This window comes from Nesoenas mayeri, assembly GCF_963082525.1.
Source record: "Nesoenas mayeri genome assembly, chromosome: 1".
NCBI lineage: Eukaryota > Metazoa > Chordata > Aves > Columbiformes > Columbidae > Nesoenas > Nesoenas mayeri.
Genome location: NC_137541.1, coordinates 168,369,547 through 168,393,994, shown reverse-complemented (window position 1 = coordinate 168,393,994; position 24,448 = coordinate 168,369,547). Strand labels below are relative to the sequence as shown.

Below are 24,448 nucleotides of genomic sequence, written 5' to 3'. Positions count from 1 at the left end.
AAACACCCAAACCCCCAAGACCGCCAAGTAAACAAAATGCCCAGACAAAGAAAAGAATCTGGAATGGTTCTTCCCTAGGAAAGAGCTTGTGATGGGCAAGGGAATGTTCAGTTTTCACATAGTCAAAAAAGACAGGATCAGATTGCATGGAAGTCATTAAAAATGAACTTCACCTGTAAATATTAAACAATTGCAGGTTGACGACTTAGAGTTACGTTCGATTTCCAAGCAGATTCAGTTCTTGGTGGTTTTCGATGGACTAGCACTGGAAAGGCTGCTCTGAATTTTCCTCTTGGTTGACTGACTGACATTTTTATTTTTCCTTTCAGCTATAAAGGAAGACACCCAAGGAGGATTAAGCTGATTGTGCAGGTCAGATGACATCTTCGAAAAGCAGGAACCAAACTTTTGTTCCTCATATGACCTTTGCGAGTTACCGAACAGTAAACTCTGGGAAAAGTCTCTATGAAATAAACAGTTTGGAGGTTTGATATCGCTAGCCACTACGTTTTGACCTGTAAACAGCGGAAAGTGGTCATTTGTATCTAGCTCAGATGGGGAGAGGATGGAAAACGTAGCGGGTTTCCAGCCAGTTCTGTCAACTGCTGTCTCTGGGCACTTCATACTTGGTTCCTCATTCATCTCTTCCTGTTTCTTCTCGGTTTCATTCAGCAGCTTAGAGCACTCTGTTGACTTTGAAGAATTATCAAGATCAGAGGACTTGAAATTATAGCATGGACTCTTGCTGTTATCTGATTCGGACATCATTGAGTCCAATTCGGAAATTTTATCGAGGTAGGCAGCATCCATAGATGCCTCACTGGAGGTTCTTGTGCGATTCATTTCAGAAGAGCAGAGGGTATGCAACCTTTTAGGTAAGCAAGAACTTGTTTTATCACTGGACTTTGCTGACGTCTCATCTGACTGTCCAGCTACTGAATTTTGCTCTGATTCATCAAAATCTAAGTTCTCAGCAAAATTTGTTGGGCAGGTGCCCCAAAAACCTGATTTTCCTGTAGTAAAACAGGTTAGCTTCTTTTCACTACTACAGCTGCTTGTGCTGTGCTCTGCAGAATCTTTGCTGCCATCATCTGAAGTGTCACAAAACTCTTCAAACTTCAGTTTTCTCAGGAAGGCTGATGGTTTCCTCGCATTTTCTTTTCCATCAGGAGTGTTCAACTGAAGACGACTGAGAGACAGAAAAGGAGTGCACGGTGGTGGAAGATCATAAAGTTCTTCATCCTTGTAAGAGGTACATTCTTCAATTTTATTCCATTGCTCTTCCAAGCAGGCATCCATATTTGTAGTATTTTCATCCAGGAGAACCCCCTGACAGCCTGGAAATAGTTCTTTCTTCGGGGCACACTGGGTATTTGAACCATTTGAAGCATCTTGACTAGAAGAGCTTAAACAAGTTCCTCCACTTGTCAGCTGTTCAAGACTGTCAGGACTTTGACTGGTGGTCAAGGCTTTTTTCTCCTCAACTTGGATTTTCAAACATGTTGTATCTTCACTGCCCTCAGCTCCCTTAGCATCTGCAGAAAGCGCTCTCTCACTAACAGCACTCACTGTCTGGGTTCCTTCGCCTGCATTTTTCAGCTGTAAAAGCTGACATTCTATTTCTTCTATGTATTTATCACTTCTTTCCAGTGCCTTTTTTAGACGGTTCATTTCCCGTTCACTTTGTTCTACTTTGGACTGAAGTGCAGCTACTGTAAACCGAGCAAATCTGCAAGAAGTAAAGAAGAAAATATTAAGCTGGAAAAAGCCGTTTCTGGGGTTTGCAAACTCATTTCATGAAAGAACAAAGCTATTAAACATTGTGTTAATTTTAAAATAAAAGTCAAAACTTTTCTCTGCTAGTTGCGAAAAAAAAAAAGACATCATATATAAGGTAAAGGTGGAGGTGAATACCTGAAAAGCCAAAATTAAACTATTAGTGGTACCATGGCAATAACAAGCAGATTACCCTTCCAGAGGCTGGTTCTATCAATTCAACTCAAATATGCATGAAGAATTATCCCCTAAAACAATGACAAAGATTTATGATAACATTTGAACAGCGGTCCACATCTTGAAATATTTACATTCAATCTTTTTCCTACAGTACAGCAGTGTTTTACAATACATTTCTTACACAATGTCACCTTGTCAAATATAAAATGCCAATACGAAATTCAGAAATTGCAATAGTCCTTTGAGGTGGTTTAAATACTTATACAGACCGTTCCAATTATGTTCCCATTAGATATACAGCTTTTTCTCAGCCATTGCGAGGATGGTACTTCCACTTATTTCAGAGCTACTTATTTGATTTTTTTTTTCTTTTTTTGAGCTTTACAGCCAGAACAATCTAATTTCTTCTTTGACTCCAATACAAAAAATCTGTCACTTGTGGTTTGTGAGAGTTGTATGTTCGCAGGGCTTCCAGCTTGAGTACATTTTCAACTGCCAAGATACAGGCTTGCATTGCCCCCATCCTCCACCAGCTTTCAAGACTGACCTTCCCCAGAGGGCAGGTGAAGGTTTCAGCTATATGCCCTGACTAATTCTACCCTGTCACTGACAGGTGGGCACCTGGGAATTCCCTGCTCCATCCAAGGCTTTCAATTTACAGAAAGAAAAAAACAATTAAAGTTGCGGTATTATTGGGAAGGAGGGAAGGACCTGCAGCCACCCTACAACTCTGACACATCAGGGTTTATATCACAAAAGAGCTGACAATTTTGTATGTGCGCTCACACTAACCTCTGCTTTCCATCTTGCAGCTCCATGTTACAGACCAAGTTTATATCCAATCTTCTAGCACAAACACTGCCTGGAATTTCCACCCTGTTTCTTTGTCTGTCTGTCCGTCCTTCAGCATCTTTCAGAGTCACAGGGAATTCCCATTCCATTTTCCCCATTCCACCCCCTCATCCCTTTGCAAAATGCTCCCGCTGCAACCCTTAGACCAGTGAGGTCTGAAGGTGCTTTATCTGTGACTATGCTGGCAAAATATCCATGAATCTATGCATGTATTTCCAGCAAAGTACCGAACTGTATTTTGTTTCTTCTATTCCTGAGCTCAAAGCAATAGAAAACTGCTCTATGCTGACAACTGCAATACAGTTCAGTGGGTAGTCAGGGAAAGGAATAAGTGGTATCACAAGCCCCAAACGAATTGGGCACGAGTGACCAGATCTACTGATGTATTTCAATGATGTTCAACTGCTTTGCATATTTAAAGGTCTTTGAACATTTTGGCGCAGATAGTTCAGTGATGGTGAAGATTCAGACAATAGTCTAGATGATTTCTTTCACAGAACTGCTACTAGACCACTTTTAAAATCAGATCAGCCTAAGCTCCACACAGTTTTGGTGTGTGGCACTCACTGTGTTTTAGACACAAAATGGCAAGGTTGTAGTTTTATATTTAGAATAGGAGTGTTCACTTAGTTTTTTCCCTAAAAGGAGCTGGCTGGATTGGAATTCTCTCGAGGCAAGGACCACTCCCCTCTCACCTCTACCCAATTATCTTTGTCTAAGATGAAGACAGACCATTTTTCATTTGTTTAATCTATGGGTAACAAGTTTTCTCAATTGTTTTTAGCAGTTTCACCATTTCTGGTTGCACACAAGACGGAAATGAGAGAAAAGGTGCCCAAGACTTCTTCCCCCCTGCCCCCCCCATGAAACTAGATAAAAGCAGAATCACAGACAGCTCAGGAATGTTTCAATTACATTTTCAGGTGAAGAAGGTTACAATGAAATAAGCATTCTTGCATACAACACATTTTGGCTTATTCCCTCCTTTAGTAAAAGGAACTCAGATTTTTGGCTTAAAATACTGAAGGAGCCACTGTAGCACAGCAGGGCCCAAACAAGACCCTTCCTGCTCCCCAGGGTGATCCAAAAGTATTTATTGTGCCTTTCTCTAACAGACCTGTTCACACAGCCTTACAAGAGCAAACCCTACACTGCTTAATAAAGGATATAAAAATGATACAAAAAATACAATTTAGCTTAACAGCCAAGTGAGAGATGGAGAAAAATTATTATTTAAAATAAGCAAGATTTTCTGGGGTCTGCTGTAACAGACATTTTGACATAAAAATTAAACATGTTTACATTTATATGCATACCTGGCAATTCCTTTTTAATGGAAGAATGGTGTAATATGTTTATTTAATGCAAATAGCATTAGTGACAGCCTGAGATTTGCTTATGAGGAAGTAGCACTGTATTCTCAAGTGCAACTTTTATAACAAGTGTCCTTAGGTTAAAAAAAATACAGTATGTTGTTCAAAGCCAAATACCATCACTAATATGTTAATTGTTGTAGAGGGATGTGGTTGGGAATTTTGGCTTTTAGAAATGCAGCATCTGACACGCTGCCTACAAACAGCTATGTCTGCAGTTAAGCACCACAACTGCAGTTGCTTTTTGTTCCTGCTTTGAGACTTTATTTCCCAAATTTTCAAGGATCTGGATTTTTAAGACAGTCATATTACAAGGTGCATATTGAAACCAATTACTCCAGACCAGACCATGACATAAGTGTTTCAGTCACTGATCTGGCAAATCAGCAGGCAGTTTAAAAGATATGCATATTTTGGTTAAAGAAGTCACAACACTCTCCATCTCCCCAAACCAAATCAGTCTCTTAAGAGATATCCTCTACTTTTCCCTTCAGATGTACAGTGGGTTGTGCCATAGTAAAAAATGATGGTCTGATGATGATGATGATAATAATAATACTAAAACACAGTAAAGTTTTGTCCGACACTCCAGATAAATTATTTTTCCTCATGTATTTGAACCATTTCATACTTGGTAACAAATGCATACATTTTTCAGTAGAAGTTAAGGTATTCAGTATACATGTGGTAAAGAGCATTTTTTGTGTCCTCATGCATGGACAAAGCCTCTTCAGTGTTGGGGTCTTGTTCTTTAGTTGTATCACTTAAATTTTGAGTTTGCATCCCACTGCATTTGTTTCAAGTACATCCCCTCTATAGAAAACTGAAAGCCCAGAGAAACCAGTGGTCACTCAAAGTGAACAGAAAGCTGTCTCAGGTGGGATTTGGATCCTTCAAGTGACATTCTCAATGGTCTTTTACATGACTGCTGGCCTCCAGCTGTCAGTCTGGAAGGATACAGGTCTCCTCTAGGTCCTGTATTACAGCTGCCAACCCCAGGTAGGTGTACCGGATAAGTTATAGTGTCTGAGGTGACACCAGATGTCTTGATGAGCACTTGAACCTCATATTTCAGGATCTTTCCTCAGAGTCCTTCTTCTTGTCCTACCATTATTCTAACTTGACACCAATCAGAAAGCTGCAGTCACTTCTCAGCTACAGTGAGCCAGAAGAACTAATGTTATGGACACCACATCTGAGTGACCCTCTTTCACATTATTCCACAACTGCTCCCTCAGTCACATTCAAGTACTCCTGAAGTTGTCCATTTAGAAACTGCCTGGGAAGTTTAATAATCTCTTATCCACGATAAATTTCTTCAGTTGTTTCTTCTATTATTTTCTATCAGTTCTGCAAATTCAACTTCAGGGTTTTATTTTCACACATCGGTGACCACCAACTGTAGTAAGTCTGTCTAGTTGAGTCCTTAACTCATATCAATGCAGTTTAAAACCACACAACCTCATACAAACATTCCTCTTTTTGGATAGTAAGCAGCTGCAACAAACAGTTTTCCTGTATAACCATTTACAGAAGAGTGGGGCTGCAAAGATGCCACAGAAGATGACACTCCAGTTCTAATCACCTGAAGGCCCAGACTGGTGACTGCCCTGTGGCTCGGATACACGAGCATGATCCATTCTCCAAAAGAGACAGAGGGTGAGAAGTGGGAAATGACAATGCACAGTCAGAGCTTGTCACAGTTTGAGATGAGGGCAACGCCAGGGTGCACAAGCAAACGCAGTCTTGTCATTTAGATTCATATTTTCATAAGGGTTTTGCAGTTAGATGGGAAGAAATAGGTAGGAAATCCAAGAACAAAATAGCTGAAAGCCTTACTAGTTTCTACAGCCCTTCTGTGATACCATGCACCAGATGCAGTCGGATGAGAAAGAATTCTGCGATCATTCTCGACATCAACTATGAAAGGTGATCTGCAGTAACATATTGACAATATCCCAGGTTATATACAATTGCCTTAGAAGTGCATCATATTTGCATAGAGACATTTAAGAATTAAAAACAGTTATTGTCAGATGTAGGCTTTTTCCTAGCAAGCAAGCACAAAAGAAAAAAAAGTCAAGAGAGATACCTCAAGTATGGTGCTCAACAAAGGAGAAAAATCAATAATGGAATTTGGTTCCAATTAGAAAAAGTCCTGGGTATAGCCTACTACTGCTTTCCATTCTGCAGACCAGGCTGGCTGACAGAAGAAAGAGTATAATGGCTCCTTGAAGGTAGTAGATTGCTATTGCTGATTTTCTAAGCTTGTAAAAGAACAAGTTATTTTCAACACAAACAAATACCGAGCAGTAAATCCCCTCCATTGCGCAGTTCCCATAGTACAAACCAATCCGAAGACTCACAGCCTTCCTCCTGAAATCTCTCCTGAGTATCAAAAAAATCCACTTCCTTCACATCACATGAGTAAGGCGGAGCTTTACTGTTTTTTGGATGATGGCAGAGCAGCAGGATTTGAAAAGAAGAACAGCCAAGGTACATTCTTTGAAAAGAGCTTCTCCTTTCACTTAGGGAATTGGGTGAGTTCAGACAAATGTTCAAAGACTCTCCAAGCATTTTAACATCTTTTAGTGAAGCAGCACTGGTCTTCCAGATAGGAAAGCCAGATTATACCTGAGGTTGGTAAACAGCATAAGCCAGAAAGGATTACATCAGAATTACTACGAAAAAAACACTGGAAAACCCACAACCAAGCAGCAAGATCTGAATGCCCTTAGCCATCTGCTTAAGGTTTAGATCTTCATGCCTAGAGCAGGTGCTTCCTCAGGGTTTAATGCAATGACTCAAGAACTCAGAGTTGTTTTGAAGGCTACTAAATAGCATTTTCCTCTTATTCTAAGGCAGGTGTCTTGGAAGGTGGTGACTCTTCTGCAACAGCAAGTTTGTGGGGAGGTGAGACAGCAGCCCAGTTTTCCATCAATGAAGACAGCAGCGTTCCTGATCTGCACCCTGAACACAGGTTACTAGATGCCCATTTGTAGGTTCAGTGAAATGTAGACTGAATTAAACAGTCTGGCATGAGTGGAAATATTTGAGTTAGATAAAAAGTGAATGTAGTACAGAATGACCTAAAAAGTCAACAGTCTTAGATTTCAGTGTGCAGGTACCTGAAATCACAAATCTAGACTAAATCGAAAGAGTAAAACTGGAGAGAGGGGAAAAAAGCCCCAAAACAACAACAATAAAACAACTCACAAAACCACAGAAACGGGAGAATGCAACAATTTTCTGCATGTTACAGATAGTTTTTCAGACTGGGATTTTAACTGGCAGAAGAAATTAAATATTTAGGGAGAAGACTCCTAGGAAGCCTAGAAGTCTGGTTCAAGCTAATTTAAATCTAACCATTCATAAAATACACGATACCCTGGAGTAGATGGACTTGCTAGTTATTTTCCTTCAGGTAAAAAGCAAACATCCCTTTGCCAAAAATGCTTTTAGATCCATTGTGCCTTGCCAATAGATCTAACAGTTTTCTATTTTAAGTAGAGCTGGAAGTAATAGAGGCTTTACCATCCTGCAAAACTGAAGTTTTAGAAGTTTGCCTGTTCTGTATCAAAAATGGAAGTGACTGAACATTTCTGAGGAGAAAGAGCAAACAAAGAGCAAGCAACAACCACCACTCAGTCTGATTTGCCCAAGACCTAACACAGGTCTGCTAAGAACTAGAGCAAGAAACCTTTATTTGCTTTTCAGACCTATGTCCCAACTATATGACGGTATGGTATTCTGGTAAAGGTCTATCCTCAAAAATGTTTAATGACAGAAAAAAAAAATCTAATCAATGAGCATCATCAATTAAAAAATGGTGTAAAAATCCCTGACATAGCTGCAATGTCAATTTTATTGACAAAAATTACATTTTTCAGCAAGTTTTAATGGATATGAACAAAGAAAAAACTCAGAACTACAATAAAAGGAAAGTTCTTCTATTGACTACCAATGAAGGCTAATCATATTTTTCCTGTGATGTCAGAGGTAGAATTTGTGTTACAAAGGGATCATTCACCTGCCGTCATGCTTCCTCTGCTATAAAGCTAAGCCTACTGAAATAACTTAGATTGTCATATTTAGCTCCATTGTCTTTATGCACAAAATCAAATACATTTGGGATAAGGGGACTGAATACTGACAAGCCCTTTCAAAAATAATTTGATATAAGTTTTAGTCAGTTACCTAGCCAGTTGTTTAAGCATGAATCCATACCTGACAATCTGAAGCTCAGAAATATATGACAAATGAAACAATGGTGGTAACACTGAATTATGAAGATCTAATCCAGTAGCCATTTTAAACTGCACTAGAGCCATTCAGAAACTTAAAAAAACCAAAACCATCACTTCCTGAATAATTCTGAATAAAGTACACTGAAACAACTACACTGGCAAATCAGTGTACCTGCACAGAAAAGTTCAATCATAGTGACACTGTCAGGTTGTGATGCTTATGGCTTCAAGTCTGATTTCATAAGCAAGGTAAGAACACAGGTACTGCAAGCCCTGTTCAGTGTGTTGAAAGACCTTTCAGACCTGTTCAGGTTGAAAGACCTTTTAGATATTATCGAAGTTTTCCATCAGAACTGGAAGCACATTTTTTAAAAAACTCTTGATGTTAGTTCTGGTCTAGGTATTGATCAGACTAATGACTATAAGGGTGAAAGTTAATTTATAAAATCTGCTAACAACACTACGACAGGAGAGACTTCTTATTACTCTGAAGGATGTGACTGGAATTCAAAATTGTTTTAAGTTTGACATGCATCAAAACACCAACCTGAAGAAAACAAATAAATGGGTGAAGTCTCACACTTTGCAAGGGAACATTAGCAGAACAAATGCAAAATGAGGTAGGAAGGTAACTTTCTAAGTGGCTATTTAGCAGAATTGGTACTGACCATCCAAGCTAGAAGTGCCAGGTAAAAGGAAGCAACAAAAACCATACCGCAATATATCAATATAAGGTATTGTAGCAAGACACAAGACAGTTTTTCTGCTTAGTGCTACTGAGGCTTCATTTGGAATTTAATAGCCAGTTCTAAGCCTTATTGCTTTAGAAAACCATAGACACTGGACAGCCCTGAAAGTACAGCAAAACCAAATAAATCAGAAGTTTACTTTTTCTCTTAAGTCACAGTTACCCAGAAGAATTGCACAAATTCAGTCTAGAAAACATGACTAGGAGTGAATGGGTATAGGTAGGGTGAATCAAAATTGCTAAATCTAAGGTGTGGGTTTCTTCCAGGACAAATTTTCCCTTGCATATACCTAAATTCTCATAGTACACCACTGGGCTCAAAATAAAACCAAAGCTGAAGATAGTAGAGACAGGGTACAGACACGTAACTGCCTGCATCTCTGAAGTGTCTGAACTATTCCTGGCTCAGTTTAAGTCTGATTCAATTCATGTGCTTGATTCCTATGCACAGTTCTAGAGTTAGCATGGGCCAATGATCATTCCCAACAGGCAGGTAGTATGTGACTGACTCTTCTGGAGACTAAAAAAAAAACCCAAATATTTAATAGTAGGGACACAAACAGGCCAATATAGCTGGCATCTGGGTTCTAAAATAGAGCCTGACACTGTCCTATTTCTAATAACATTTGGCTGTATCTGTACTTCTAAAGCACACTGGCAAAAGATGAGAAAACAACCAGCTCACAACAAAGATTAGTTCTTCACACATCCCTCTCTCTGATATCTAATTTTTCTGACCAACAAGATTATAAAGCACGTGTAAGCTGGAAGAAATGGAAATTCTCTCCATGGGGGAGTTTACCTGACCTCAGTAAAGTAAAATCAAGTAAGATGATCTTGTCTTTTCCATCTCTTCTTTTCTAGGACTCACTTATTTACATCTATTTACTTTTCAAGTTTGCCATACTTGCCAACTCACTCTTGAATGTTATGGGAAAAGATATTCCATGCCATTAAAGCCCTCTCCATTGCCAAGACTTTAAACAAGGCTCTATCTCCCTTATTAGGGGACTTTAGGGCAGAATGTACTTTTACGCATTTAATGGCATAGCACAAGATCATGCATCTTCTTTCCTGCGGTCTTGAACCACAAGCAGTCTGGCAAGCAAGCTCTCTAAAAGGATGAATTTCATCTTCCAGTAAGTGAGCTGTGAAGAAGAACAAAATCCAGAGAGGTCTCACCACACGTTATACAGGTACCCCCCAACCCCCTTCCTCAAAGTACTGTATAAAGTCAATGCTGCTCTTAGCTTTCTAAGTTTTAAACCAATGAGAGAAAAAAGGTAGTAAACTGATGAAAGAAAGGAACATAACTTTAAAAATATGAACATGTTGCTTCACAAAGTACTTCCAAGGAGAGGTACCTTAGCACAAGCTGTAATCGGTACGGCAAAGTTTCTGCTTTCTGAGGTCACTGTCACTGATGTTTTAACTGGTTAAAACAGAGTATTAAACACAGGTGTCAGTTCTTGGAATGATGTTCTCATGCTGCAGAAGCTCAATTCTACATATCTTGCCCAGTCACAAAGCTATCAGGGATTTTCACTGAATAAGGAGCCTAAGTCCACAGAACAAACCCTGAAGGCAGCAAAAGGAAGAACAAAACAAATACAACCAACCAGAACTTCTGTACTCAGTAACCAACGTTCTACTTTGACTGTATACCAGATTTATAAGTTTCCTAATAACAAAAATAAATTAACTGTAAAATTCAACTAATAAATCCAGTCCTTCAATATTGGCCAGATAATGCAAGGAATGGCACTTGTAGTCATGTCATATTTCTTCACTGTAGACTTGCTGCTATTCTGGAAGTTGCGTTTGTCACCCAAGTCTACAAGGATAAAAATTCCAAAGTCTACCTGGAGACACATACACAACACCATGTACACCATCACAGATTTAGGTTAAAGTCCTACAACAGTTAAACAGTTCATAAATAAAATATGGTAGCTCTTAAAATATTCACATACTTTTGTGGTGATCTACTATCAACTTCAGCTTTTAGTCGCAAATTCTCTCTTAAAAGGCTATTGTTCTCCATGCTCAGTTTCTTGTTTGCCTAAGGAAAAGAAAAGGAAAAAAAATAAGTATACAGTAAACCAGAAATGACTTCTAATATTTATAGGACAAGCTGTTTCTCCCTTTTAAAGAGACAGAACTAGAAATGTGAAGGCAGGAAATAGCCTTCAGACAGGGACACCACTTAAAAATCACCAAGGGAAATGGATTGCAAAACTGAATAGCGAACAGACATTTTTTATTTATATTCCCAAAATACATCGCAAGTGTCCTATCTAGGGAAATAAACACAGCTATGTTAGTTAGTACAGAAAGTCATTAAGGAGATGTACTAATGGCAATTCCATGTTTTTTTTTTCCACATGACTAAATATGTTAAGTACATTAACATTACAATGTGCAGGTATCAGCAAAACTAATGTCGAACAGCTTCCTCCATTCCAAATTAGAGTAAGATTACTTTGGGTTTTTTTGGCTTGTTGTTTTTAAAGCATAGTTATCCTATGGATGCAAATCCATTACGACAAGCTATTTGCAGTCTTTCTTCACTTTCTTCCAGGATGTTGTGATTAAGACTCCTGATTCACAACCCTTCTTACTCCTTGAATTGAGGTCAATTCCTTCTTCTCAGTTCAGCAGACACCCTTGTTTACAAGATACTTCATATAAAGAGAAGTTTTCTTGCTGACGTGTTTCAGAACAATGAATGCTGCCGTCCTAACAAGTAGAAAATACTCTTTGCACTTCATAGCCTGCTCAATCTGCTGAAAACACCACCACCAGTCCGGAACTCGTAATTTGTAACCTCAATCAGATGACGCTTTCACTGAATAATATAAGCACGATCTAGAGTTAGATCTGAAGAAGGATCTATGCAACCAGGCTCAGGAGTGAAATGTAGTTTTTCAGAAGCATCAAACAGTTCAAGAAAACTCTAAATGCTTATACAAATATCCCCAGCAAACTCTTCAGGTAAGGCTAGGACAGTGGAGGTATAGAGGGAATGGAGAAAAAAAAACCCCACAAAACAAAACACCAAACCAAACCCAAACAAACCAACAAAAAACGACCAAAACCCCTCAAAACCCTGAAAACACAGCCACCCCCACCAAACACCACAATATTCCTATGGGTAGAAAGAGTAAATAGACTTCTGATAAAGAATGAATGGGAAAGGTGAGCCCAGGGCTTGGGTGCCTAAGTGTCAACAATTTGGTATTTTAAAAATCAAAGTGCAAAAACTACCTTGAATGCAATGAACAAGAATGTAGGACACCTCTCTTCCAAAGGAGCATCAAACCATTGGACAACATGGCTGAGACCTTTCTCTCCTTACTGAGACACAGGCCCTCAGTCACACAATCAAATAGGAAATCCCATGAGTTGTGCAGAGTTGGTACGCAGGGCATCTATCTGGCACACGACAAGGCAGAACTGAACCTCTTTGGTATTCTTCTTCCAGAGAGTGCTCTGCTCTCCAAGCCAGTAATCTGCAAGGGATTTCCACTTGCAGCACAAGGTCTAGACTAATGAGTTCAGGTAAGCTCTTTATTAATGGTTGTACTTTGCCTAGTATTTCTAGGTGACTCCACTCAAAGCAATAATGCCTATTTTGGGAGTCTCTGCTCTAGGACATAAAATGATAAAGGTGTCTGCTATTTTGTGACTCAGCGTGGTTTGAAAAAGAAAATGACGGCAACCGCATTTTCTGAGGGACGCTGTGTCACTGGGAAGTGATGGGTGGCTGAAGCTCCTGGGTCAGGTACTGTAGGGGATAAGAAGGTTTCTGGTTCCAGATTGAGTGCCTGTGGGAATGAGGTCTTGCTGTGCAGACTGAGCAAAACAAGGTCTATAAAAAGAGCCAAGTGACTTTAGGTACTCCTGGAATTGAGCAGCTGTTGAACAGGGAACAGATGGGAAAAGAACGTTGGACTCTAATCTTAAAGGTCTTTTCCAACCTAAATGACTCTATTATCACAGTTTAAGACTTGGTTCCGACAACCCACCTAAACCTCTATTCATATCTAACCCTTAACCAAGGGTTAGAGAGGCTCCTAACTCAGAGACTCCATAAACTTAAAACCCTTTTCTTGCTAAGGCTGAAGCTATACTGACACAAAACCCAAACACACCCCTCCCTCAACCCATGCTATATTCTTCTTTTTACTTACCTAAGGAAAGAGTTAAAAATCTTAGCCACCACAAAAAAAGAAAAAAAAAAGGCAGTACAGCTTAACTTTATGTAAAAAATACAAAAAATTTAGGCAGACAAGAACTCCTTGCTGTCAATCCATTTTTGACAACTAAAAGTGCAGAAGATGTGTCCCTATCTGTAAAGCTGAAGTCTGAGTCTAGCTAAGCTACTGAAAAAGCTAATTTTGGAAAATCAGTTTATACCTTTTAGCATTTATCACACAGTCTATTCAGGGGCAGAATTTGCTATAGACTACATAGAGGCAAATCTAGAAGTGTCCCATTAACAACAACAGAATGGCAGAACAGTATCATGTGGACCTCTGAGTCTGTAGCACAGGAAAAGCATAAAAACTATTAATGCTTACAAGGGAAAAAAAGTGTCCTAAAGGGCATAACTCTTAAGTTTTGCAGGAGGCAACCCAGGACAGTGAATAGAAGAAATAAAGACAGCATTTGGAATACATGCAAAGTCCAGTACTTTCCACCTTGCCTTTCAAATTACTCTTCAAATTTAACTTTTCTTCCATGTTTCTTGTGCCCACACGTAGATTTTGCAAGATATTTTATTTAGATCTATTTTCACATTACTATCTCTTGCATCCCTGCTTCTGCAGTATCAGGTTTTCTTTACTATTACATTCAAGATGTATAAAAAACCACAGGTCTCCAGTAAAGGATCCTCTGGTCATAAAATGCTGAAGCTTGTCTATTTTCGGTCAAAGGGTCAAGTTACTCTGTCTCAGCAAACTGTACCAAAAATATCGGCTAGCAGGGAGGGCAATAGTGCAAAATCTGCCTCAGCCAACTCTACTGTGTTTGACCACCGAATGTTGTAAAATAGATATATTATATAGATTATTGCAACCCTGAAAAATCTGGTAATCAATACTGGTGACAAGTGCTACTATAATCCAATTACCCAGTCATAGAGTGACAGAGGAGTTGAAGAAGAATCACATACAAGACTCACTAGAACAAGCAATAACATTTGACACTTGCAAAGGCTGTATGGAAATACTATGATACACCAACAGTCAGTGGAATTCAATTTTTTCCTCTTTCTTCTGGATCTATGAAGTACCCAGAGGTCATGCTAGCTCTTACTCCCACCTAACTAACACAAAACAGTTACACTATGAGATAGCTGAAGAAATGTATTTATTACCTCCTTTAATTTTTCCACATTATCCATTACTTTTTCATACATATCATTGGCAGCTTTCAGCTTTTTGCTCCATTCCTCTGTGGTTTCTGGGCCACTGGTACCTGCTTCATGTGCTGACTGGCTAGCTTCCTCATTTTGGCAAGACAAAGCTGATGCCGCAGGATCCAGAAGAGACTTCAGTTGTGTCTGTAAACTGAGATTTTTACCTCTCAGGTCTTCCACTTCTTTTTGCAGGGATTCTATTTCATCCTAAAGGTGTCAGAAATTCACAGGGATTAAGAAAATGTGTGAGATTAATTAAATAATACTGGCAACTTCCCACAGCACTTGAGAAACACGGGTTCTCTAGCAAGTCCAGATGCATGCCCTCACTTACACATATATCTAAGTATGCTTATGTATTGTGCTCTAGGCAGGATTTTAATCAACTTGCACACTCAAGCACAGTAGAAGGTTTCAGTAAAGGGAATCCCTTGACTACACAAAGGACCCTGAACAAACTGGTGGGCAGAACAAAAGCTTCAAAGCATTCAGCAACATGAATCTATTATTAGGGCACTCTGTGGGAGGATTTCCTGTATCAAGAGTGTTCTTAAGGTCGTTCTCTGCTGACTCATTTGCTGTTATTTGAAAATGTTTCTCTCATATCATTCTGAAACATCACATGTTCAGATGCTGAAAGTCTCAAGATTCAAAACGGACAGAACACTGCCTGAAAGAGGCTGCTCTGGCTACACAAAGTAGCAACATCTTAGGAAAGACTCAAAATGCAAAGCACAAAGCTCTTAGCTGTATCAGTCTGAAGCCACAGAGAAGCAAAAAACCTTCAAAAGCCTGTTGTTAAAGGGATAAAAGAAATAATTTATCCTGAAAACATGTATTCTACACTGTTCAACAACTTCAGTACTTGAGTTGCTCAAGGTCAGGTTACTGAAGGAGGCACATACGTGGTGTTTAGTTTTTTGAAGAGATTTATGTCACTCTATGCGTATCTGTGTGATTTTGGAGCTGATTCAATAAAAAGGTAGGGAACCTCCTTTTCCTGATGCCTTCTTCTGTAGAGGATGAAAGAAGCTGAACTACAGGCAAGCTTGTCACAAAAGACAGCCCTTACTTCCCCAGTGTTAAGGATATATCCAGTGTCCGTTTCCTTTCTCTCATTCTCCTCCCTGAGGCAGGCTTCCTTGCAAAATATGTGATGTCTTCACACTGCTGCTACTAAGGGAATGACAGCTGAGAACACAAACTAAGCATATTCCTTATAACACCTTTTCACCTTGTTCCTAAGAGAACATTTTTCCAGCAGGAGAGACAAACTTCTAAGTATTCACTCACTTTCAGAAAAAAATAAAGCAACCATGATAAAACTTAACCTATGCCATAAGGTTACAGTGGGCAATATTCTTTAAGAAGGAATTTAGTCTCCCTGAGCTACAGGAAACTAAAATGTTTGCGTTTGTATCAAAGACAAAACAAAAAGGCCACAACACTCAATATGCATAAAGCAAACCCTCCCACACCACCTGGGGGTGAAATTCCCACAAAACTGGCTGCCTGTAGCATAGAAAGAATATCACCGTGACTTCAGCAAGACCACTTCAAGCATCAGCAAATGCTGTCTCACAACCTTAGCCAGAAAGTGGGATTTTGACACAGTTGAGTTTCGTGTAGATCCAGTATAAACCTTTACTCAAACTAAAAACCAATGGGACTCAAAGCAAAAGGATAGTTGTATGCAGGAATTTAACAGCTGCGGTCCATCTGGAAAGTCACAACACTGCCCATGTCCTTACCTCATATTCTTTGTGGAGCAATTCAAGCCTTGTTTTACGTAGGTGTTTTCTGACTGTCGGACTAAATACAGGATCACTTTCGCTTGTTCCTCCTGAAGCAGCACAGGATGAAAAGAAACACTAATATTGTTTCTTTTTCAGTCAATTAAATACGAGTAATCCACCTCATAGAGCTGTTCATATTATCAACCACAAATACAGCTAATGTTGGACCAGTCTGCTACCATGGGAGATTTAAAGCCCTTCGATTGTCAGAACAGGTTAAACAGGAGTATCTATTAGTGATGTTTAGAAGTCAAAATCCTGCCTTACAGCAGGAAGAAAACTTTTGAATTTTTGAACTTAATATTTTCCTTGGCAGAATCCGATTTTATTAAAATTTATGTCAAATAAAGATTGCAGTATTTCCTAGCTCTGGGGAAGTTCATATCCTCATTCAAGTGTTTTAACTTTGTCTTATTTCTGTGCTAAGAGACATTTTCTTAAAAATAAAGCAAAAAGAAGGAAATGGTGAACACAACAATAACAAAAAACCCACAAGAAAAAAAGACCATATAATCATGTGAGATTCTGGATTTAAACACATTATTTCTCAGCTAAATGCCATACTCTTAAGTCAACAGGTTGCAATGCATAGCTAGAGTACTTCAAGAAAGATGCATTTTTTCCAGTTAAAGGCAGCATCCAACAAAGATTTAAAAACCAATCGTTGGAGCTCCAGGGTACTTGCTGCTTTTGAATAATCTAGCCATTAACAGGCATATCATCTTTGGAATTTTTATCTTGTAAGCTATTATGTATGCTTCCAGAAAGATTTAAAGTCAGACCTTCTTTAGACATTGGTAAAAAAACACAGAAGAAAAAATATCCAGGTATCTTTGGACTCAAAAGAATCTCCTCCAGCGGTAAATACCGGAAAGTTATCTCAAAGCCTAAAGTTGTCCTTACCTATAATTTCCTTGCAAGGATTTTCAGGTGTGATGGGAATCCTGCAAGCTGGGCACTGATTATTGTTCTTCAGCCACACTTCAATACAAATGGAACAGAAGACATGGTTGTTGACACAGATGACCGGGTGACGGACCTTTTAGTATTAAGAGGAAAAAAAGAAAAGAAAAAAAACCCAGAAAGACACTATGAATCCTGTAGAACATTTTCAGGTAACAGAATATGAAAATACACTACTCCATCTCTTAGTGCAAGTCTAGTCCTGCGGAAAAGAGATACTTTTGTTTCACAGGGCTAGCTAGGAGTGAACTCCTGACGGAAAACACCAAACTTCCCCATTATTGTAAGCACCAAAGCTGTAACTATTTTTGCAAAATGAAGGTACTTGATTCCAAGAGCTCATTAACACACAGTGTGGCAGCACCCTTCCTTTACTCCACAACCTCTAAGAACTGCAGCCAACCACTCCAGTGAAATGCATTTGCCTCCCTAAGTGGAAGGAGATGAAAAGACACACATTAACTGATTTCCGAAAGTGAGGGAATGAGGGATTAGCTCCTGGCAACAACCAACACTTCCCCTTGGAAGAGGTGTCACTGAAATGGATAGTGTTACAGATTCAGTCCAGCCTGCACATCACCACCTTCATGGAAACCAGCTTTAAAAAGGATAAGAGCCAAAACCACAGAGCAGAAACATGACCCAGCAATCACTAATTCAAGCCTCCTGCTAGATATGCATTGCTACTAAATAAGTCATTACCCAAGAATGGGGCAGCTAACTGAAGGATTAAATATTCCAATCAGACACAGATCCTTTCAAGAAGCCTTCCCTCCCCTTCCAAAACAGCTAGGTAAACAAACTTTTAGAAAATATTCATGACAATACATTATTCTTGTCATTTAACTGTAAGCCCTCTTTGAAAGTACATACGCATGGAGGAATCAAATATGATATGGAAGAAAGAGACTTTCCCCTGTATCTATACCTTACTACAGCTTCTGTTACGGTTTACTGTAATATACACTCTCAAATCTTAATAGTACTATCCGCGTTAGGGGACTTAAAAATAATTATTTTGTTTTCCTCCACCACTATCTTTGGCCAAGAAATGTGTTTTGAGACACAGAAGTAGCAGTATCTATTACTTTAGAGTCTACTGTGTTGCACTTAAAACCCAAGCTTAAAATAATTCTTTCAACTTGAAAAGAAGCCCTCATCATCCCCAAGATCTTCCTCTTTCATTTTATTAGTAAAGTAGTCAAACTAAAAAGGAAAAATGAAATGCTGGCAGGGAGAAACGAGCAACTGGAAAGGACAGCCAAAAATCACTTTGGAAAACAGATTAGATGTGTCCTGTAGTGAACATACCCAAACAATCAGTGTTGCACAAGCTAAAAACCAAGTGTTTTACCACTGAAATACAGATGAATCTAAGTTAAGGCTCAGATCTATCAGCTGCTTCTCCAATTTACTGTCTGTGCCTCTGTCACATTACAGGATTCACAGTATCTTTAAAACCTCCAATATGACAGTCCTGGGAGGCAGAGGATTTATCTATACACAAATTCACGTTATTGAAGGTGTGAACAGAGAGACACTAAGCAATTTCTCTAAGTGTCTGCACACTTTCAGCTCTAATTAAGGAGTCTTTTTTTTGTGTGTGTGTGTGATTAATGTAAGCATTAGCACACCAATGCTTTGGCAATGTTTAAATATGACAATTTCAATTATTAAAAACAAACAAACAACTTGTTATTTACAACTTTTCTGTAGCACAAAAAGAGCTTTCTCCAGCTTTCCCACAGCAGCTAGAAGAAAAAAACAAAACAAAACCAAACAAAAAACCAACTCTTTCTCTGGCCGTACTTCTTTCTTTCTCAGAAGTAACCTGAGAATAGTTATATGGATTGCAATACAGAGCAGAATAGCATGATATAATCCAAACAGGAAAGACATTTCAGGAGTGCAGGTCTCCTCCACAGGGAGCAAGAGACCCTCAGTTACCCCAAACCTGACATGGAAGTGCACTTCTTTCTAGTGAATGATCACTCCATATCTCCAGCAAAATAGTAAGTCACATTTATTACTCTCTCGGGTACAGTGCTTCTGATTTACACACCTTTCCAAGTTTCATTTCAGGGCTGAGGTTTACACTTTTGTTGGCTCAGGATCCACACAACAATAGCAGAAGCCACTATGGAAATGTGACACAATGGCTGGGGGTGCTGCTGCCCTTCACTGAGCCTCTGAGACACCAGCTGTGACAAGCACAGGGGAGTGGGCGATTGTGAGCTACTCATTACTAAAAAAAAGCATTTCACTTGAATTACAGCACAGTTTCAGTTCCTTAATCGACCATAATGTCTAGAAAGACTACAGCTTCTGCGGGAAGGCTTAATCAGCCAGGTGATTTTGAGCAATGTCCTAGTTATACCCCATACATAATGCAACTGCCATGCAGATCAAAATCAAATTCTGTACGCATCTATATCACCGTCATGGTTTAACTCTAACCAGCAACTAAGCCCCACACAGCCGCTCACTCACTCCCTCCCAGTTGGATGAGGGAGAGAATCAGAAGGGTAAAAGTGTGAAAACTTATGGGTTGAGATAAATACAGTCTAATAAGTAAAGCAAAAGCCATGCACACAAGCAAAGCAAAACACGGAATTCATTCACTGCTCCCTATTGGTGTTCAGCCATCTCCAGGAAAGGGGGGCTCCATCACACATAACGGTTACTTGGGAGGACAAACTCCACCGCTCTGAACATCCCCTCTTTCTGTCTTCTTGCCCCAGCTTTTTATACGGAATGGAACATCCTCTTGGTCAGCTGGGGTCAGCTATCTCAGCTGTGTCTCCTTCTAACTTTTTGTGTACCCCAAGCCTACTTATTGGTGGGGTGGCATGAGGAGCAGAAAAGGCCTTGACTCTGCGTAAGCACTGCTCAGCAATAGCTAAAACATCCTGGTGTTATCAATGCTGCTCCTAGCACAAATCCAAAACACAGGCCCATACTAGCTACTCTGAAGAAAACTAATTCTACCCCAGCCAAAACCAGCGCAGTCAGCTGAAGGCAATTCTGGACTTTCAAGCAGCATTAACAGAGCAGCAGGTGTGTGGAAAAGCAGGCACACCAATATCAGTGAAAGAATTCCCAGATATCCTAGGGGGTTTCAACATACACAGCATTGTGTGCCCAAGACCAAGCAAACTGTCAACACCAAAACCAACAGGAGGGACCTTCAAGTGATTCTAGGATGAGTAAACCTAACAGCTTGGTGCAGATGGCTTCTAATCTGCTCACTAATTATGAATATAAATACATTATAAGATGGCCCAGACTGTGCTAAAAGAACATTCAGGTAACAAAGGTGAAATGTATCTAAGTAACTGCGGTTATTTGCACATCTTGCTAATACACTTTACAACAATGTTCACACTAACAGAACGGGCTAACCTTCCCCTTCCCTTAAGCCTTCTGCTTCATTAAGAGCAAGTGGGTGACATTACTGAATGAGTTTCTCTTCAATATCTTTTTTATCCCATTACCATCATGCACACTGAATAGTTTCTATTTTTTAGTCAATCCTTTGTAAATTTTGCAGAGATATCAAGAGGTACATTCTGCCTGTAGGGTGGACCTTCTGCTTAATTTGAAGCCTATGCTACAAACCACAAGAGTATTAGAATATGTCAACCCTCCAGGTCACTTTCTGCTCCCCTCAACAAGACAGAACAAAACTCGAAAGATTTTTCCCTTGATTTACACTAAATAACTTTTTCTTCCTCTAATCTTACTCTTGAAAACAGAAGAGCTTCTTATGATGAAGTTTTTCAATGAAGTCCCAAGCTGGAGACAAAAATATGTACTAGGAAAAAGGACAGCCAGAGCTGTCAACTTGGCAAAATTTATACAGCTTCATACATCTAAAAAGGAAAACATTCAAATACCTTTATTACATTATTACATTTATTACAAATACCTTTATTACCAGCAGATTTACCTACATAATGTTAATATATTACCTTAGTGCAAGACACCAAGTAAGAAAAGTGAGTGTGGAAATGTCTTCCAGTACAAACTCAGGAACATCAACTCTTGGCCAACTGCGGAAAAGAACTGGAAGTATGGAACAGTGTCTTGAAATAACACAGTGGCTTTACAGCAAACTAGCAGTGAATACCAAACAAACCTATGAAGTGTTTAATTAGAAATTCACTAGGATCAGATTCAAATAGCAAAGCCATTGTCAGCTTGATTTCACTCTCCTTTCTTTTTCAAGAGTATCTACTTCATATTACAGATGCAGTAAATTTATATTCTCATCCATTTTCATTAAACAGATAAACAGAAAAGGAGAGGTAGCAGGACCACAGCCACGCAGTCTTGCTCATCTTCTACAGGAAAGCCAAGAAATAAGTAAATATGGTTACTAAACCAGAGAGCTGAGAAAAGGGAGATGCCTGACTATGTCCACTACCAGCGCTACACCTACTTTGTACCTCAAACACACCTATTCTTTTGTTATCACTCCAGCAGAGAAGGTCTTGGAGTAAAGGCCACATGAGCCAGAAAGAAACTGGACAGCAAACACCAGAGTACAAACATAAAAGGTTGTTTCTTTCCTTGTAATTACTGATGTGCATGAAGAGATTTGTTTTGTTTTGGAGAGCAAGGAAACGAAAGTAAAAGACCAGTGGGGAATGAGCAAAGAATTTGAAAAGCAATTAGTGGCAGCTATGAAATTAGCTCTGGGGCTTTCAGAGACCAAACTGTTTCCCGAGAGAGAAGAGAAAGGGACTGAGGAAGGGTCAGAAAGAAGAAACAGAAACTTTCTTCTCCAGACTGCTGCAGTTTTTCTCAATACTCCTCAAATCCACTCAGTTATTCATCCCCTCTTTGTTTCGCTTGTTCTCTACGGCGCAGCACCGCGCTCAATCAATCAATCAATCATTCACCCAAAACACTCCAGCTCCTGCAAATACCGGGAGAAGAGAAAAACCTCGAACCTTCACCCCGGGACCCACACACCCACGGTTCGGCGCGGGGGCGGCCGGTGCCCCGGGACTGGGGCCGCAGCCCCCGGGAGGTCCCGCCGCGATGGCGCTCGGCTCCCACCACTGCACCGCCGCCCACAAACCTCGCCTGCAGCCGGGACCGGCCACCCTACGGACGGGATCGCCTTCTTCCCGAGACGAGGCCCCCCACCACCCCAGGAGAACCCCCGCCCTAGAGAAAGCGACCACCAACCCCATATTCTTCCCAGCTTGAAGCCGCAGCTTATTTAAGGCGATATGGTCAGGGTTGCAGCCACGGCGGGGCCCCCCGAGCAGCCGCCGACCGGGCGGCCCAGCCTCCCCCGCCCACCCCGTACCCACCACCCGCGGAGACGGGGGGAAGGGCAGCGGCGGCGCCGTTACCTTCCCCAGGCAGATGTGGCAGGTGATGGGCAGCGTGAGGGACAACGTGACGCTCGGCCCGTGCTGCGCCATCGCGGCAACCCCGCCAGCGCGGAAATCCCACGGGCGGTAACAGCGGCGGCGGCAGCGGCCCCCGCCAAGCCCCACTACGGCAAGCCGGCGAGGCCAAGCCGCCGCCCGGCGGAGGGGAGGCGGTGCGCGTTTTTGCGGCGCTCCCCTGGAGGGCGGGCGGGAGCCGCGGCCCCCTCACGGATCTGCCCGCTGCACCCCACCTCAAAAGGCCCGGCCTGGGGGCAGGCGGGGGTTCCGCTGGGGCAAGGCCAGGCCACGCCGGCCCGCGGCCCCGAGGGGGTGGGCCGCGGAGTTTTTGGCCTACGGGCGGCCTTTTTGAGGGAAGCACAGCGCTGTGGGGAGCGCTTGGTGAAGGGCCCTTGCAGAAGGAGGCCGATGTGGTTACTAGGGCTTGCCTTTCCCCTTATAAACCCATTGCTCCCTCACGTTTCATTGCAGTGAATCGCATCTTGGAGTGTATTAGAAGGGGAGCGGTTAATAGGTCGAGAGAGGTTCTCCTCCCCCTCTACTCTGCCCTGGTGAGACCACATCTGAAATATTGTGTCCAGTTGTGGGCCCCTCAGTTCCAGAAGGACGGGGAACTGCTGGAGAGAGTCCAGCACAGGGCAACAAAGATGATTAAGGGAGTGGAGCATCTCCCGTATGAGGAAGGACTGAGGGAGCTGGGTCTCTTTAGCTTGGAGGAGACTGAGGGGTGACCTCATTCATGGTTATCAGTATGAAAAGGGTGAGTGTCACGAGGATGGAGCCAGGCTCTTCTCCGTAAGAAAAGGGGTAATGGGTTTCATTTCAGTAAGACAGTAAGACAAGGGGTAATGGGTTCAAGCTGGAACACAGGAGGTTCCACTTAAATATGACAAGAAACTTCTCAGTGAGGGTGACAGAACACTGGAACAGGCTGCCCAGGGAGGTTGTGGAGTCTCCTTCTCTGGAGACGTTCAAAACCTGCCTGGACCTGGACGCCTTCCTCTGCAACCTCATCTAGGTGTTCCTGCTCCGGCAAGGGGGACTGGACTAGATGATCTTTTGAGGTCCCTTCTAATCCCTAACATTCTGTGGTTCTGTGAAATAAACCGTCTGTTTTAACCCTGGTCATTTCCCTGAGATGCCTTCTGTGCTTTTCCCCATGTTCCTGTGTGGGGTTTTTTGTGTGTGTGTGTGTTTTTATTTGTTTGTTTGTTTGTTTTTGTTTTGTTTTGTTTTGTTTTTTTCCCCTACTCCAAAATACACTACAGCAAATGGGAACAAGTTCCAGGGGAAACCCTGGGGGTATGTGCTGCCCCCATCCCCACTGCCTTGCATCCTGCTGCAGCAGCTTGGACCTGGCATCACCCCTCAGCTCCCACACTGCCCGCCCCCTATGCAGACAGCTTGGCCAAAACCCCTCGCTTCTGGGCCCAAGTGTCGCCTGTGGGCTCAGGTGGCATTTTCACAGCCCATGCAGCTGTGACTTTGAGGGCAAAGAGGAACTGAGAACTGTGATAACTCCCCCTGCCCTGTGAGTGCTGTGGGTGCTGCTGCTTGCCTGTTGATGCCTGATGGAAGATCCGTCCCGATCCTTGGAAACTGAGGGGCCAAATCCACGGATGAAATTTTGTGTTTGCTGCCCGGCTTGCACCAATAATTCTCTAAAGTCTTATAAGCAGCCAC

The 24,448-nt window shown here is 41.2% G+C and overlaps 1 protein-coding gene across 1 annotated transcript; it reads right to left on the bottom strand.

Moving 5' to 3' along the window:
• Positions 1–234: 234 nt before the first annotated feature.
• Positions 235–22,798, bottom strand: OBI1 (ORC ubiquitin ligase 1; the record flags this gene model as incomplete). The annotated part of the gene is made up of 6 exons (XM_080355004.1): positions 235–1,729; positions 11,150–11,238; positions 14,560–14,808; positions 16,353–16,444; positions 17,301–17,436; positions 22,727–22,798. 6 exons carry the CDS (start codon positions 22,796–22,798, stop codon positions 235–237), a joined length of 2,133 nt encoding a protein of 710 aa, XP_080211130.1.
• Between the last annotated feature and the right edge of the window lie 1,650 nt (positions 22,799–24,448).